The sequence below is a fragment of the Salmo salar genome, chromosome ssa07 (genome assembly GCF_905237065.1).
Source record: "Salmo salar chromosome ssa07, Ssal_v3.1, whole genome shotgun sequence".
In the NCBI taxonomy this organism is placed as follows: domain Eukaryota; kingdom Metazoa; phylum Chordata; class Actinopteri; order Salmoniformes; family Salmonidae; genus Salmo; species Salmo salar.
The window spans coordinates 13,398,879-13,417,016 of NC_059448.1; the positions used below are offsets into that span (position 1 = coordinate 13,398,879).

The 18,138-nt window shown below is 42.9% G+C and overlaps 1 protein-coding gene across 1 annotated transcript in view; it reads left to right on the plus strand.

Annotated features, from left to right (window-relative positions):
- Positions 1-10,171, plus strand: part of LOC106608590 (mitogen-activated protein kinase kinase kinase kinase 2) — a 38,336-nt gene extending 28,165 nt beyond the window's left edge. Inside the window, exons 19-32 of the mRNA XM_045721560.1 lie at positions 1,192-1,367; positions 4,543-4,584; positions 4,854-4,938; positions 5,018-5,097; positions 5,350-5,410; positions 5,645-5,768; positions 5,965-6,023; positions 6,129-6,232; positions 8,250-8,433; positions 8,636-8,728; positions 8,822-8,908; positions 9,069-9,139; positions 9,249-9,304; positions 9,419-10,171. Coding sequence (XP_045577516.1) covers positions 1,192-1,367; positions 4,543-4,584; positions 4,854-4,938; positions 5,018-5,097; positions 5,350-5,410; positions 5,645-5,768; positions 5,965-6,023; positions 6,129-6,232; positions 8,250-8,433; positions 8,636-8,728; positions 8,822-8,908; positions 9,069-9,139; positions 9,249-9,304; positions 9,419-9,506 — 1,310 coding nt within the window. The 3' untranslated portion in view covers positions 9,507-10,171. The remainder of the gene's footprint in view (positions 1-1,191; positions 1,368-4,542; positions 4,585-4,853; positions 4,939-5,017; positions 5,098-5,349; positions 5,411-5,644; positions 5,769-5,964; positions 6,024-6,128; positions 6,233-8,249; positions 8,434-8,635; positions 8,729-8,821; positions 8,909-9,068; positions 9,140-9,248; positions 9,305-9,418) is intronic.
- The last annotated feature ends 7,967 nt before the right edge of the window (positions 10,172-18,138 follow it).

Consider the following 18,138-nt stretch of genomic DNA (forward strand, 5'->3'; position numbering starts at 1 on the left):
ACCTTGTCAGCTCAGGGAATCGATCCAGCAACCTTTCGGTTACTGGCCCAATGCTCTAACCACTAGTGACCCTGGCCATGACCCCACTCCCTGCGGGAGTCTCAGGGGCAGTTGAGATATGCAAAAAAACAAATTTCCATGACACACTGTGTATAACAGGACAAATATAAGCACCCACCAAATTATTATTATTATAATGCAGTCATAATATTGAGAGCTTGGGACTAAACGGTTCTATCTGCATTTTTGTTCCCTACCTCAATAGTACTTTAAATATCCCAATTCATGTTGTTAAGTTCAAAAGAATACTAGATAAAAATTGCTGATACCATTCCAACCAATGAGGGTTCAGAACTTTTAAGCCAATTATCTAAGAATCATTGCACATAGAACCTTATAGTCCCAAGATCTCGATATGTTAAATTATATACACTACTGTTCAAAAGTTTGGGGTCACTTAGAAATGTCCTTGTTTTTTGAAAGAAAAGCACATTTTTTGTCCATTAAAATGACATCAAATTGATCAGAAATACAGTGTAGACATTGTTAATGTTGTGAATTACTATTGTAGCTGGAAACGGCCAGTCTATTGGCCAGTCTGAGATATGGCCTAGGAGGCCAGCATCCCGGGGGGGGGAGAGTTTCAGAAGAAAGTTCTTTATTTCTGGCCATTTTGAGCCTGTAATCGAACCCACAAATGCTGATGCTCCAGATACTCAACTAGTCTAAAGAAGGCCAGTTTTATTGCTTCTTTAATCAGAACAACAGTTTTCAGCTTTGCTAAAATAATTGTGAAAGGGTTTTCTAATGATCAATTAGCCTTTTAAAATGATAAACTTGGATTAGCTAACACAACGTGCCATTGGAACACAGGAGTGATGGTTGCTGATAATGGGTCTCTGTACGCCTATGTAGATATTCCATACAAAATCAGCCGCATCCAGCTACAATAGTAATTTACAACATTAACAATGTCTACACTGTATTCCTGATCAATTTGATGTTATTTTAACGGACACATTTTTTTTGCTTTTCTTTCAAAAACAAGGGCTTTTCCAAGTGACCCCAAACTTTTGAACGGTAGTGTATCTTCGGTGTGTTTTAATCCAATTACATCTATGCTAAGATCGACAGCCCGTTTCAACATCAATTTTTTTCCCCCCTCCTTCGTCCTCTTGTGTGGTTCTCCAGTCTTGGCCAGGTGTTCTGCAACTCAGGACATCAGCAGACAGTGGTGTAGTGACCCCAGTGTTTCTGAGGGGGGCGCCGTACAGGCAGAGAAGAAGAAGACAGAAGGGGTGACCTCATCATGCAGAGAAACCTCTCTCTCTCCAGAGTGGAGCACACTGAGGAGGAAGAGGAACTCTGTGAGTTTAAAACACAGGGCAAAGTCGGAAGTTTACATACACCTTAGCCAAATACATTTGAACTAAGTTTTTCACAATTCCTGACATTTAATCCTAGTAACAATTCCCTTTCTTAGGTCAGTTAAGATCACCACTTTATTGTAAGAATGTGAAGTGTCAGAATAATAGTAGAGAGAATGATTTATTTCAGCTTTTATTTCTTTCATCACATTCCAAGTGGGTCAGAAGTTTACATACACTCAATTAGTATTTGGTAGCATTGCCTTTAAATTGTTTAACTTGGGTCAAACGTTTTGGGTAGCCTTCCACAAGCTTCCCACAATAAGTTGGGTGAATTTTGGCCCATTCCTCTTGACAGAGCTGGTGTAACTGAGTCAGGTTTGTAGGCCTCCTTGCTCGTACACACTTTTTCAGTTCTGCCCACACATTTTCTATGGGATTGAGGTCAGGGCTTTGTGATGGCCACTCCAATACCTTGACTTTGTTGTCCTTAAGCCATTTTGCCACAACTTTGGAAGTATTTTTTATTTATTTCACCTTTATTTAACCAGGTAGGCAAGTTGAGAACAAGTTCTCATTTACAATTGCGACCTGGCCAAGATAAAGCAAAGCAGTTCAACATCATACAACAACACAGAGTTACACATGGAGTAAAACAAACATACAGTCAATAATACAGTAGAAAAATAAGTCTATTGTAACGGTTGTCGTCGGGAATAGAGGACCAAAACGCAGCAGGAATGTGGATGCTCATCTTGTTATTTATTTTAAATCAAGAGAACACCAAAATAACAAAAACCGCACAACAAAACAGTCTTGTCACGCTCACACAGGCAAAACAAGAAACAATCTCCCACAACACTACACCAAACAATTACCCATATATAGGACTCTCAATCAGAGGCAACGAGAAAGCACCTGCCTCCAATTGAGAGTCCAACCCCCCATTAACCTACACATAGAAATACCACAAACCAGAAAGAACATAGAGATACAAAACATAGAACATAGACCAAAACCCGGAAATAATAAATCAAACACCCTACTACAAAAATCACCAACCCGAACCACAAACAAAATACCCTCTGCCACGTCCTGACCAAACTACAATAACAAATAACCCTTATACTGGTCAGGACATGACATCTATATACAATGTGAGCAAATGAGGTGAGATAAGGGAGGTAAAGGCAAAAAAGGCCATGGTGGCAAAGTAAATACAATATAGCAAGTAAAACACTGGAATGGTAGATTTGTAGTAGAAGAAACTGCAAAGTAGAAATAAATAATGGGGTGCAAAGGAGCAAAATAAATCAAATAAATAAATACAGTAGGGAAAGAGGTAGTAGTTTGGGCTAAATTATAGGTGGGCTATGTACAGGTGCAGTGATCTGAGAGCTGTTCTGACAGCTGGTGCTTATAGCTAGTGAGGGAGATAAGTGTTTCCAGTTTCAGAGATTTTTGTAGTTCGTTCCAGTCATTGGCAGCAGAGAACTGGAAGGAGAGACGGCCAAAGGAGGAATTGGCTTTGGGGGTGACCAGAGAGATGCTTGGGGTCATTGTCCATTTGGAAGACCCATTTGCGACCAAGCTTTAACTTCATGACTGATGTCTTGTGATGTTGCTTCAATATATCCACATCATTTTCCTTCCTCATGACTCCATCTATTTTGTGAATTGCACCAGTCCCTCCTGCAGCAAAGCACCCCCACAACATGATGCTGCCACCCCCGTGCTTCATGGTTGGGATGGTGTTCTTCGGCTTGCAAGCCTCCACCTTTTCCTTCAAACATAGCAATGGTCATTATTGCCAAACAGTTCTATTTTTGTTTCATCAGACCAGAGGACATTTCTCCAAAAAGTACGATCTTTGTCCCCATGTGCAGTTGCAAACCGTTGTCTGGCTTTTTTATGGCGGTTTTGGAGCAGTGGCTTCTTCCTTGCTGAGCGGCCTTTCAGGTTATGTCGATATAGGACTCGTTTTACTGTGGATATAGATACTTTTGTACCTGTTTCCTCCAGCATCTCACAAGGTCCTTTGCTGTTGTTCTGGGATTGATTTGCACTTTTCGCACCAAAGTACGTTCATCTCTAGGAGACAGAACGCGTCTCCTTCCTGAGCTGTATGACGGCTGCGTGGTCCCATGGTGTTTATACTTACGTACTATTGTTTGTACAGATGCACGTGGTACCTTCAGACGTTTGGAAATTGCTCCCAATGATGAACCAGACTTGTGAAGGTATTTTTTTTCTGAGGTCTTGGCTGATTTCTTTAGATTTTCCCATGATGTCAAGCAAAGAGGCACTGAGTTTGAAGGTAGGCCTTGAAATACATCCACACCTCCAATTGACTCAAATGATGTCAATTAGCCTATCAGAAGCTTCTAAAGCCATTACATCATTTTCTGGAATTGTTCAAGCTGTTGAAACACACAGTCAACTTAGTGTATGTAAACTTCTGACCCACTGGAATTGTGATACAGTGAATTATAAGTGAAATAATCTGTCTGTAAACAATTGTTGGAAAAATGACTTGTGTCATGCATAAAGTAGATGTCCTAACCGACTTGCCAAAACTATAGTTTGTTAACAAGAAATTTGTGGAGTGGTTGAGAAACAAGTTTTAATGACTCCAACCTAAGTGTATGTTAACTCTCGACTTCAACTGTATCTGTACATAGCCTCATATCCATACTGTAGGTGCTGACACCGGAGAATGGCAATGGCAGTTGGCTTCAACACATCGTATGGATTTGAGGCTACCAGTAGATGGTAGCCTTAACCAGTACATAGCCAGTACTAAGGGGTTCAATTAAATTTGAAGTTAGACACTTCCAAGGAATAAGTGTAATTCCAGCATAATAGTAGTAAAGTGCCATTCATTTTTTGATTGGAATTTGAATTCACTTCCTGAACTGACTGAAATGAAATGGAATTGACATCAACCCTGGTACTGACAAAAAGTGTGTGGTTTGTTAACCTAATAGCATGTTTAAATACATATCCCCTTTAATAAACCATTATTTTGTAACATTTCATGTAGGAAGACAGAATTCAGAGATGGCCAGATCTTATGGAGCTGCTTTGTGACATGAATTTAAACAACATCCTCGTTTGAACTACACCGTTATCCTTCTTTTTTGTTGTTGTTGTTGTTGTTGTGTTTAATTTCTAGAGAGCTGATTGTCATGGACTCCCTCCTACCCCTCAAGTTCATGTAAGTGCAGAGGTTTAGTCAAACAGCATGTGCCCTAAGACAGTACAGAGAAGCTGCTGCATCAATAACTAACAATATTACCACATGCTTAGAAACAGGCTATGTAGCTAATGTCTATTGGTCTCAAAAACACTTGATGGAATGTTCACTGCAACAATGGTTTGCTAAGATGAACATTAAACACATTATAATAGCCTAACCATGCATATTTTACAGCAATGTAGAAATAGCCATCATGATCATACAACGTGTATTGTTTTGTTTCATAGATGGGTGCCTGTTTCTCTAAAGTCTTCAATGGTTGTCCTTTGAAGATCCACTGTGCTGTGACCTGGATTCTCCCTAAAACTAGAGGTAGGGGTACAGAATGGGTTAAAGAGGTTAAGACAAGGTCATTACAAATGGCCGTGACATTATCTTGTCTCTTCCTCAGATCAGTATCTTATTCTGGGGGCAGAAGAGGGTGTGTACACCCTCAACCTCAACGAGCTCCATGAGGACACCCTGGAGAAGGTAACAGTTTAGATATTGATGAATGTGGGAAAGTATGAATTAATGTGGGTAGTCTGCGTTAAAATTCCAGAGCATACCACTAATACTATTCTACTGAGCCATTTACTTTATGTTCATGTTCTTATCTTATTGTTGTTGTAATGTCGAGAAGGATCCTGCGAGTAGGCATTTCGTTAGACAGTGTATACCATGTGTATCCTGTACATACGACTAATAAAACTTAAAAAGAATACCTCTCTCTTCCCCCCACAGTTGCTCCCACAGAGATGTACCTGGCTGTTTGTCATGAACAATGTCTTGATGTCTGTATCAGGTAGAGCTCTACCCCAATTACACACCTATCATGTTGTTCATAGGATCCTACACCATCAACCAGACCTGGTTGCAAATAGTATTTCAGTGTTTGCTTGACTGCCAGGTGAGCAGGGTTTGCACTTTTGAGACTATTCCATTGGTTCCATTGCACCAACCAGGCAAGCTCAATCAAGCACTGCTAAATTTGAACACAGGTTCTTACCATTCCTCCCCTCTCCAACCCCATCCCCAGGGAAGTCTTCCCAGCTGTACTCCCACAGTCTGACGGCTCTGTTTGAACAGAGGGGCCACAAGCAGCAGAAACAGAGTCACCTGTCCCTCAGTACCAACCGCCTCACTGAGAGGATCAGCCCCAGGCAGAGGGGTGTGTGTGTGTGTGTGTGTGTGTGTGTGTGTGTGTGTGTGTGTGTGTGTGTGTGTGTGTGTGTGTGTGTGTGTGTGTGTGTGTGTGTGTGTGCGCACATCAATGTGTTCGGGTTCAATTTGTCTTCAATATACAGTATGTGCCTGTCCTAATTTAAAGTGAAAAATATATAAAATGTCAATCAGCAGGAAATATGCTGTAACTGTGAAGATACCAGACACTAAAGGCTGTCGAAGATGCAGCGTGGGTAAGTGAAATTTGGCACTGCGTTATGTTCGATCACAACACAGAAAGTTGCTTCAATTTATCTGAAATTGATTCAATTGAAATGACTCTTTCTCCTCTCTCCTAGCAAGAAACCCCCACACAGACAGCACGTTCCTGTGTGGGGCTGTACCATCAGGTCTAATTCTACTCTTGTGGTATGAGCCTCTGCAGAAGTTCTTGCAGCTCAAGGTGTGTATCGATATAACAAAACTCACAATTATTCCATACAACATACACTTGACTGGCTTGCACAGAGCCCTGAACTCAACCCTATTGAACACCTTTGGGATGAATTGAAACTCCGACTGCGAGCCAGGCCTATTCACCTAACATCAGTGCCTGACATCACTAATGGTCTTGTGGCTGAATAGAAGCAAGTTCCTGCAGCAATGTTCCAACATCTAATGGAAAGCCTTCCTAGAAGAGTGGAGCAGGTTATAGCAGCAAAGGGGAGGACCGACTCCATATTAATGCCCATGATTTTGGAATGAGATGTTTGACGAGTAGGTGTCCACATACTTTTGGTCATGTAGTGCATGTATACAGTGGGGGGGAAAAGTATTTGATCCCCTGCTGATTTTGTACGTTTGCCCACTGACAAAGAAATGATCAGTCTATAATTTTAATGGTAGGTTTATTTGAACAGTGAGAGACAGAATAACAACAAAAATATCCAGAAAAACGCATGTCAGAAATGTTATAAATTGATTTGCATTTTAATGAGGGAAATAAGTATTTGACCCCCTCTCAATCAGAAAGATGTCTGGCTCCCAGGTGTCTTTTATACAGGTAACGAGCTGAGATTACGAGCACACTCTTAAAGGGAGTGCTCCTAACCACAGCGTGTTACCTGTAAAAAAGTCACCTGTCCACAGAAGCAATCAATCAATCAGATTCCAAACTCTCCACCTTGGCCAAGACCAAAGATCTCTCCAAGGATGTCAGGGACAAGATTGTAGACCTACACAAGGCTGGAATGGGCTACAAGACCATCGCCAAGCAGCTTGGTGAGAAGGTGACAACATTTGGTGAGATTATTCGCAAATGGAAGAAACACAAAAGAACTGTCAATATCCCTCGGCCTGGGGCTCCATGCAAGATCTCACCTCGTGGAGTTGCAATGATCATGAGAACGGTGAGGAATCAGCCCAGAACTACACGGGAGGATCTTGTCAATGATCTCAAGGCAGCTGGGACCATAGTCACCAAGAAAACAATTGGTAACACACTACGCCGTGAAGGACTGAAATCTTGCAGCGCCCGCAAGGTCCCCCTGCTCAAGAATACATATACATGCCCGTCTGACGTTTGCCAATGAACATCTGAATGACTCAGAGGACAACTGGTGAAAGTGTTGTAGTCAGATGAGACCAAAATGGAGCTCTTTGGCATCAACTCAACTCACCGTGTTTGGAGGAGGAGGAATGCTGCCTATGACCCCAAGAACACCATCTCCACCGTCAAACATGGAGGTGGAAACATTATGCTTTGGGGGTGTTTTTCTGCTAAGGGGACAGGACAACTTCACCGCATCAAAGGGACGATGGACGGGGCCATGTACCGTCAAATCTTGGGTGAGAACCTCCTTCCCTCAGCCAGGGCATTGAAAATGGGTTGTGGATGGGTATTCCAGCATGACAATGACCCAAAACACACGGCCAAGGCAACAAAGGAGTGGCTCAAGAAGAAGCACATTAAGGTCCTGGAGTGGCCTAGCCAGTCTCCAGACCTTAATCCCATAGAAAATCTGTGGAGGGAGCTGAAGGTTCGAGTTGCCAAACGTCAGCCTCAAAACCTTAATGACTTGGAGAAGATCTGCAAAGAGGAGTGGGACAAAATCCCTCCTGAGATGTGTGCAAACCTGGTGGCCAACTACAAGAAACGTCTGACCTCTGTGATTGCCAACAAGGGTTTTGCCACCAAGTACTAAGTCATGTTTTGCAGAGGGGTCAAATACTTATTTCCCTCATTAAAATGCAAATCATTTTAGAACATTTTTGACATGCGTTTTTCTGGATTTTTTGTTGTTGTTATTCTGTCTCTCACTGTTCAAATAAACCTACCATTAAAATTATAGACTGATCATTTCTTTGTAAGTGGGCAAACGTACAAAATCAGCAGGGGATCAAATACTTTTTTCCCCCACTGTATGAACCATGTCTGTAAGACTTGTAAAATTGGTCTTTATACACTTTTTCCCTTTCAGCATATAGACATACGTCTACCGGATTTGCTCCCTATCTTTGAGCTACTGGTGTTAGTGAAGGATGAGTTCCCACAGCTATGTGTAGGGGTGGGGGACTGTGCTGCAGAGGGAGGGAAACCACCAACCAACCAGCAGCTGAAGTTCGACATCATAGAGTTGAACGGCACACCAAATTCTTCACCAGGTAACACAGAGATGTCAGATATTAGGATTTGAACCGTATGACATTGTGTAGAGAAATTGTATAACCATAATTCTGTCTCTTTCTTTCTTTCTTTCTTTCTTTCTTTCTTTCTTTCTTTCTTTCTTTCTTTCTTTCTGTCTTTCTGTCTTTCTGTCTTTCTGTCTTTGTATATGTGCATGTGTGTGTGTGCGTGTGTGTACAGAGAGTACGCCGGACCGGAGTCGGACCGGAGCTGGACCGGGTGCCATGCAGGCGACACAGCTGGACAGAGACACAGTTCTCATTGTACTGGAGAGTGAGTCTATTGGAATATATTACATCCTACCTAGAATATCATTAGCGCCATTTAATGTCCACTACTAACGGTGTTTTTAATGTCACTTTACAGAGACTGTGAAGATTGTCAACCTACAAGGTCTTCCCTCCAAGGAGCTGGCTTCTGAACTTGTCTTTGACTTCCCCATTGAAACACTAAGTACTAACTTCATTCAATCTCAATAATAATTCTTTACCTCATAGAATGTTCTCAATTCATCACCACATCAAAGGTGCAGGCAGGGGTGAGGTACTGTAGTTACAGAAACACACTACGTGCGTGGAAGATTGTTTTTGTGAAATTACTGTTGTGTGGCTAGTTTCTTTACAGGACAGTGTTCTGGCTTTCTGGAAGCATGGTCTTAAAGGGAGGAGTCTTCACACAAATGAGGTGATTATGTTTCATTGTAATGCGCTCATAAAAAAAAATATGCTTGATCTGCATTGGAAGTATATTATCTCGCCGAAAAAGTGAAATACATTTACATTCATCTTTGTAGGTCACACAGGAAATCACAGACGAAAGCAGAGTATTCCAGGTCTTGGGGACGAACAGGTATGCCCCAAACGCTGGTCTGTTACCTTGAATACCACATTATGTGTGTTCGCATTAGGGGTCAAAGGTTATCTGAGAAAACCAATCACATTCGGTCTTTTGTCGTTTCCGTAGGGATATCGTCCTTCAGAGTACCCCCACAGAGGACCCGTCAGCCATGACCAACCTCTATATCCTGACTGGTCATGAAAGCAGCTACTGAGAGAAGAGAGAAAAGGACTGAAAGAAAATAATAGAAATTGGAATTAAATTAAGAAGAGAAGAAGAGTGGGTCTTGAGATGGGAAGTGCTTCTCTGGCACCTAATAAACTCACGAGTGAACTGTAGACTTGCCTCAAACTGAACTAACCCACTCTACCTGCATATGGGGAACAGACAGACCATGGGAGACTCTCACACACTAAACCACAGGGAGATAGCTGAGCTGGTGTATGTTCGAGGAAGGACTTATAAAAAAAGACTTGTCAGAGAGTGCCCCCGGTCATGACCTCTAACCCCTTGAATGGCACAAACTACTTTTGACCTTGCACAACCCCATTGTCTATTTTTACTGGTATGACTGATGACTGAAGTCTGACCTGTCTCCTGAAACAACATTGTGAACACCACCCTGCTCTGTCCACTAACTGTAGTATTATTATGTAACGTCATTGCATAGATGGTGCCGCTCCAAGATGTCAACATAAATATACTGCTCAAAAAAATAAAGGGAACACTTAAACAACACAATGTAACTCCAAGTCAATCACACTTCTGTGAAATCAAACTGTCCACTTAGGAAGCAACACTGATTGACAATAAATTTCACATGCTGTTGTCCAAATGGAATAGACAACAGGTGGAAATTATAGGCAATTAGCAAGACACCCCCAATAAAGGAGTGGTTCTGCAGGTGGTGACCACAGACCACTTCTCAGTTCCTATGCTTCCTGGCTGATGTTTTGGTCACTTTTGAATGCTGGCGGTGCTTTCACTCTAGTGGTAGCATGAGACGGAGTCTACAACCCACACAAGTGGCTCAGGTAGTGCAGCTCATCCAGGATGGCACATCAATGTGAGCTGTGGCAAGAAGCGTAGTGTGTCTGTCAGCGTAGTGTCCAGAGCATGGAGGTGCTACCAGGAGACAGGCCAGTACATCAGGAGACATGGAGGAGGCCGTAGGAGGGCAACAACTCAGCAGCAGGACCGCTACCTCCGCCTTTGTGCAAGGAGGAGCAGGAGGAGCGCTGCCAGAGCCCTGCAAAATGACCTCCAGCAGGCCACAAATGTGCATGTGTCTGCTCAAACGGTCAGAAACAGACTCCATGAGGGTGGTATGAGGGCCCGACGTCCACAGGTGGGGGTTGTGCTTACAGCCCAACACCGTGCAGGACGTTTGGCATTTGCCAGAGAAAACCAAGATTGGCAAATTCGCCACTGGCGCCCTGTGCTCTTCACAGATGAAAGCAGGTTCACACTGAGCACGTGACAGACGTGACAGAGTCTGGAGACGCCGTGGAGAACGTTCTGCTGCCTGCAACATCCTCCAGCATGACCGTTTTGGCGGTGGGTCAGTCATGGTGTGGGGTGGCATTTCTTTGGGGGGCCGCACAGCCCTCCATGTGCACGCCAGAGGTAGCCTGACTGCCATTAGGTACCGAGATGAGATCCTCAGACCCCTTGTGAGACCATATGCTGGTGCGGTTGGCCCTGGGTTCCTCCTAATGCAAGACAATGCTAGACCTCATGTGGCTGGAGTGTGTCAGCAGTTCCTGCAAGAGGAAGGCATTGATGCTATGGACTGGCCCGCCCGTTCCCCAGACCTGAATCCAATTGAGCACATCTGGGACATCATGTCTCGCTCCATCCACCAATGCCACGTTGTCCAGGTCTGGGAGGAGATCCCTCAGGAGACCATCCGCCACCTCATCAGGAGCATGGCCAGGCATTGTAGGGAGGTCATACAGGCACGTGGAGGCCACATACACTACTGAGCCTCATTTTGACTTGTTTTAAGGACATTACATCAAAGTTGGATCAGCCTGTAGTGTGGTTTTCCACTTTAATTTTGAGTGTGACTCCAAATCCAGACCTCCATGGGTTGATAAATTGGATTTCCATTGATTATTTTTGTGTGATTTTGTTGTCAGCACATTCAACTATGTAAAGAAAAAAGTATTTAATAAGATTATTTCTTTCATTCAGATCTAGGATGTGTTGTTTAAGTGTTCCCTTTATTTTTTGAGCAGTGTAGTTTAGAAAATATGTGCCATAGAATCAGAGTGCTAATACATTCTAAAAGTGCTTTGAAAGACTTTACTGAGATCAATTTAAAGGCCTGTTTTCCAGACCCAGATGAAGACTATTCCGGCACTAAAATGGGCTTGCAACGTGTTTGTTTGCCACAAAGCTCTCAAAGACAGGTAGTGATACTATGTTGTGTTTAATGATACTGGTTTGGTTTGGTTTGGTTGTGCAGTATGAGGCCCAATGTAACACTCATCATCCATGAAATACACTTTAAGGAGCATGCATGCTGCTTTTTGAATTTTATTTTAGGAAAATCATATGATGTGGGAATATGGATTTAAGAGATTTTATGTATACTTAGTTTTAACTTACTCCAAACAATAGATTTTTTTCAAAGACGAGAGAAAGAGAGAGAGAGAGAGAGCGAGAGAGTGAGAGAGAGAGAGAGAGTCGAAAATAGCAGGTCCGGGACAAGCTAGCACATCCGGTGAACAGGTCAGGGTTTCATAGCCCCAGGCAGAACAATTGAAACTGGAGCAGCAGTACGACCAGGTGGACTGTGGACAGCCAGGAGTCATTAGGCCAGGTAGTCCTGAGGCATGGTCTCCCGAGTGGCACAGCGGTCTAAGGCACTGCAGGTCAGTGCTAGAGGCGTCACTACAGACCCTGGTTCGATTCCAGGCTGTATCACAACCGGCCGTGATTGGGAGTCCCATAGGGTGGCGCACAATTGGCCCAGCATCGTCCGGGTTAGGGTTTGGCCGGAGTAGGCCGTCATTGTAAATAAGAATTTGTTCTTAACTGACTTGCCTAGTTAAATAAATAAATAAATACAAATAAATGGTCCTATGGCTCAGGTCCTCCAGGAGTGGAGGGAAAGAGAATTAGAGGAATTAGATTTATATCAGATATAACAGACTGACCCTAGCCCCCTGGAACATAGACTATTGCAGCATATATACTGGAGGCTGAGACATGGGGGGTTGGGGGACACTGTGGCCCCGGACAGGGCAAACCAGGCAGGATTTACACCCCACCCACTTTGCCAAAGTACAGCCCACACACAACTAGAGCAAGATCAACTTACTACCCTTACCACTAGAGGGATATCAACTTACTACCCTTAGACAAGGCTGAGTATAGCCCACAAAGATTTCCTCCACCGCACAAGCCCGAAGGGGCGCAAAACTGGACAGGAAGATCACGTCAGTGACTCAACCCACTCAAGTGATGCACCCCTCCTAGGGACGGCATGGAAGAGCACTAGTAAGCCAGTGACTCAGCCAGCCCCCTGCAATAGGGTCAGAGACACGGATTAGCTTTTCTGCATCATTTTGTGACCCAGAAAATCTGATTTTTGCAATGTTACAAAGATGGAGAAAATCTTCCCTTTAAATATTCTTGATATGTTCGTCAAAAGAGAGATCAGGGTCCAGAGTAACGCCAAGGTCCTTCACAGTTTTATTTGAGACGACTGTACAACCATCAAGATTAATTGTCAGATCCAACAGAAGATCTCTTTGTTTCCTGGGACCTTGAACTAGCATCTCTGTTTTGTCCGAGTTTAAAAGTAAACCATTCGTCACCATCCACTTCCTTATGTATGAAACACAGGGTTCCAGGGTAGGCAATTTTGGGCCTTCACCATGTTTCATCGAAATGTACAACTGTGTGTCGTCTGCATGACATTTTTATCACGTGTATCTGCCGTCTCATTGGCTAGAATGGTCTCACCTGATATTGCCTCCTGGCTACCTTCCATTTTTGAAGACATTTATTTTCATTGTTAGAGCAGCCACTTGAGTATCTGGTCAATATAATGGATAATCTGTGGCTGAGGATAATATAGAGTGATAGGAACATACTTCAGTAGTCTTTTTTTGAGCTAAGATGGATGACGAGGAGGAGACCTGGCTGATGACCCAGTGGGAGTAAAATAAGTTGGGTACTGTTAAATCGGTGAAGGTAGCTCGAAGTGGACTTGTGATGATTTTTTGTGTTTCTTCCCTCCAGGGGTAGCGGGTGCCTTGTGTCACGTGCCTCGGGACAAGACCTGTGACTTGCTTTTCTCTCTAGAGCAGGGCGCCTTTGAAAGGATTGATTGCTGCATTGTGTTGAGGTGGAGCAACTGAAATTGAAGATTCCCTGTGTCTGTGACACCTGCCGTTTGGTGCCACGCAGACCCAGTGGCGAGCGTGGTGAAACTGAGAAGACATTGTCTGTCTTTTTTAGTTTTGAAGCAGTCTTTACCTGATAAAGCCATGTTAGGATATGTCAGTTATCCCGGGAGAGCTTTTGTGCCAAACCCACTAAGGTGTTTCAGATGCCAAGCTTATGGTCATGTTGCAGCAGTGCGTAGGTGGGAGATTCCGAGATGTGAGAAGTGTGCAGGAGGGCATGGGACAAAGGAATGTGTAGTATCGGTGGAAAAAACAGTGTCAATTGTGGCGGTACCCATGTTGCTAGGGATCAGAAGTGATCGGTGCGAGAGAGACAGGCTGATGTTGCCAGGGTCAGAGTAGAACAAAAGGTGTTGTATGCTGAGGCAGTGAAAAGAGTTGCACAAGAGCAGCTTTTCCCAAACTCAGTCCCGGGGACCCAAAGGGGTGCACATTCTGGTTGTTGCCCTAGCACTACACAGCTGATTCAAATAACCAAAACTTGATGATGAGTTCATTATTTGAATCAGCTGTGTAGTGCAAGTGCAAAAACCAAAATGTGCACCCTTTGGGGTCCCCAGGACCGGGTTTTGGAAACGCTGAACTAGTGGTATATAGATGTACTGTAGGGTTAGTTGGTGGTATGTAGTAGTACTGTATATATGTAGGGTCAGTTGGTGGTATGTAGTAGTGCTGTATAGATGTAGGGTTAGTTGGTGGTATGTAGTAGCACTATATCGATGTAGGGTTAGTTGGTGGTATGTAGTAGTGCTGTATAGATGTAGGGTTAGTTGGTGGTATGTGGTAGTGCTGTATAGATGTAGGGTTAGTTGGTGGTATGTAGTAGCACTATATCGATGTAGGGTTAGTTGGTGGTATGTAGTAGTGCTGTATAGATGTAGGGTTAGTTGGTGGTATGTAGTAGTGCTGTATAGATGTAGGGTTAGTTGGTGGTATGTAGTAGTGCTGTATAGATGTAGGGTTAGTTGGTGGTATGTGGTAGTGCTGTATAGATGTAGGGTTAGTTGGTGGTATGTAGTAGCACTATATCGATGTAGGGTTAGTTGGTGGTATGTAGTAGTGCTATATCGATGTAGGGTTAGTTGGTGGTATGTAGTAGTGCTATATAGATGTAGGGTTAGTTGGTGGTATGTAGTAGTGCTATATAGATGTAGGGTTAGTTGGTGGTATGTAGTAGTACTGTATCGATGTAGGGTTAGTTGGTGGTATGTAGTAGTGCTGTATAGATGTAGGGTTAGTTGGTGGTATGTAGTAGTGCTATATAGATGTAGGGTTAGTTGGTGGTATGTAGTAGTGCTATATCAATGTAGGGTTAGTTGGTGGTATGTAGTAGTGCTATATCAATGTAGGGTTAGTTGGTGGTATGTAGTAGTGCTATATAGATGTAGGGTTAGTTGGTGGTATGTAGTAGTGCTGTATAGATGTAGGGTTAGTTGGTGGTATGTAGTAGTGCTGTATAGATGTAGGGTTAGTTGGTGGTATGTAGTAGTGCTGTATAGATGTAGGGTTAGTTGGTGGTATGTAGTAGTGATGTATAGATGTAGGGTTAGTTGGTGGTATGTAGTAGTGCTATATCAATGTAGGGTTAGTTGGTGGTATGTAGTAGTGCTATATCAATGTAGGGTTAGTTGGTGGTATGTAGTAGTGCTATATAGATGTAGGGTTAGTTGGTGGTATGTAGTAGTGCTATATCAATGTAGGGTTAGTTGGTGGTATGTAGTAGTGCTATATCAATGTAGGGTTAGTTGGTGGTATGTAGTAGTGCTATATAGATGTAGGGTTAGTTGGTGGTATGTAGTAGTGCTGTATAGATGTAGGGTTAGTTGGTGGTATGTAGTAGTGCTGTATAGATGTAGGGTTAGTTGGTGGTATGTAGTAGTGATGTATAGATGTAGGGTTAGTTGGTGGTATGTAGTAGTGCTGTATAGATGTAGGGTTAGTTGGTGGTATGTAGTAGTGCTGTATAGATGTAGGGTTAGTTGGTGGTATGTAGTAGTGCTATATCAATGTAGGGTTAGTTGGTGGTATGTAGTAGTGCTGTATAGATGTAGGGTTAGTTGGTGGTATGTAGTAGTGCTGTATAGATGTAGGGTTAGTTGGTGGTATGTAGTAGTGCTGTATAGATGTAATGTTAGTTGGTGGTATGTAGTAGTGCTGTATAGATGTAGGGTTAGTTGGTGGTATGTAGTAGTGCTGTATAGATGTAGGGTTAGTTGGTGGTATGTAGTAGTGCTATATCAATGTAGGGTTAGTTGGTGGTATGTAGTAGTGCTGTATAGATGTAGGGTTAGTTGGTGGTATGTAGTAGTGCTGTATAGATGTAGGGTTAGTTGGTGGTATGTAGTAGTGCTATATCAATGTAGGGTTAGTTGGTGGTATGTAGTAGTGCTGTATAGATGTAGGGTTAGTTGGTGGAGATTTTTTCCCTTCCCCCTTATTTTTGTATCACAAAATGCAACGTTATCGACCACACACCACCGCACAGTAGGTGGCAGCATGCACAAACAAAATATGCGAATGCCATGATACTAAAGAATAAGATATGTTTTACTAAGGTTGGCGTCTTAGCGTTCATAGCCATGGTTATCAACTGTACTGCATAAACGGAACGTCAATCACAGAAAATCAAGTACCCCTGACTGCAGTGTGCAGTTCTGGGCGGGGCTCAATGTGGGCGGGGTCAAACGTTTGACCCCGCCCACCAGTGTTTTTTTTTCCATCTGAGGGTTGACAGTCACACACTGAATACAAACACACACGTTTGTGCAAGGCACACGTTGAATACAAACACACACGTTTGTGCAAGGCACACGTTGAATATAAACACACACGTTTGTGCAAGGCACACGTTGAATACAAACACACACGTTTGTGCAAGGCACACGTTGAATACAAACACACACGTTTGTGCAAGGCACACGTTGAATACAAACATATTTCATTTTTGAAGATCGTAAGAAATATTATGTAAAGTGGTACCAGCACATGTGTTGTAACACTTTTTGCTTCATGCTATATTTGAGACAAGCTACTGATATTGTTGCAGTGAACAACAGACTTGTTATGTATGTCATGTACTGTTAAAATTGTGTTGATAAGTGTTATAACTTTGTAATTATATTATTTCATTGAGCATATATATACAGTTACTACCATTCCTGATTTATAATGCTATTTACTTTCCTCATGAGAATGGAGACAGACTATACCATATAGACATACTGACAAGCTGAATGTGCTTTATGCATTAAGTTATACCAGCTCCAGTAAAGAGATCAGAGACTCGGGTGACTTCTACGTTATCTTTACTAAACAACATAACACATAACAAGGCCAAGGGCCTTTGGGTGCTCTTGAGGGGCCTCTGGGGACTGTTTAAGGGCCTCTGGGTGCTCTTGAGGGGCGACTGGCCTCTGTTTAAGGGCTTTTGGGTGCTCTTGAGGGGCCACTGGCCACAGTTTAAGGGCCTCTGGGTGCTCTTGAGGGGCCACTGGCCACAGTTTTAGGGCCTCTGGGTGCTCTTGAGGGGCCACTGGCCACAGTTTAAGGGCCTCTGGGTGCTCTTGAGGGGCCACTGGATGCTGATGGTATGTCAGGTGCTTCAGAAACTGTGTTCTGTTGATTACTGTTGCTGTAGCAATAGCAACAATGAAAATGTGCCGCATTTCTACAACTGAAGCCACACTTTATGATTGTCAACTCTGAAAGAGAGGAATAACAGTAAAGTAACAAGTTATAACATTTAATTAAATACACTGATGTAACTGAAAAAAACAGGGCAAATCAAAAAACGTGAACGTCAAATATATACAATAAACAAAGAAAGAAATAGTACCTCTGTGCCTCACTGAAGCATGACCTTTGATGTGGTTGTTGACCATATATTGTTCAGCCTTATATGTGCAGAAGGGGCAGTGATGAAGTTGACTGCTGATGCATTTTTTAATTTTAGGACTCTCGCCCTCCAATAACACACTAACGTGTCTCTATACATCAAAGAAAATAAGCATAGACATAAAAGGCATCATCATTAGAAAGGCATAAAATAAGCAATAGGCATTTAATTTCATTATTGTATATGCTATGTGTAGGCTGTGTAGACTCGCTATGTGTATCTTAGGGAATGGCCGTCGGCATCAACGATACACATTTAGAGCCTGCCAAACACAACAAGGCATACATTGAAGAAACACAGAAAATCAACGATCAAATCGATTACATAACTGTACATGTCAACCTAGGCTTACTGCTCAAGTAGGCAAATTTGTCCAAATAAGATTCCCTCATTGTAAGCAATTAGCTAGCTCACGTGCAAACGGGTGCTATTGCTAATTAGCTCGCTCACGTGCAAATGGGTGCTAATTAACACTATGCTAACATCGGTGTGATAGTTGGTTATATATAAAATATACCACTGCACTGGTA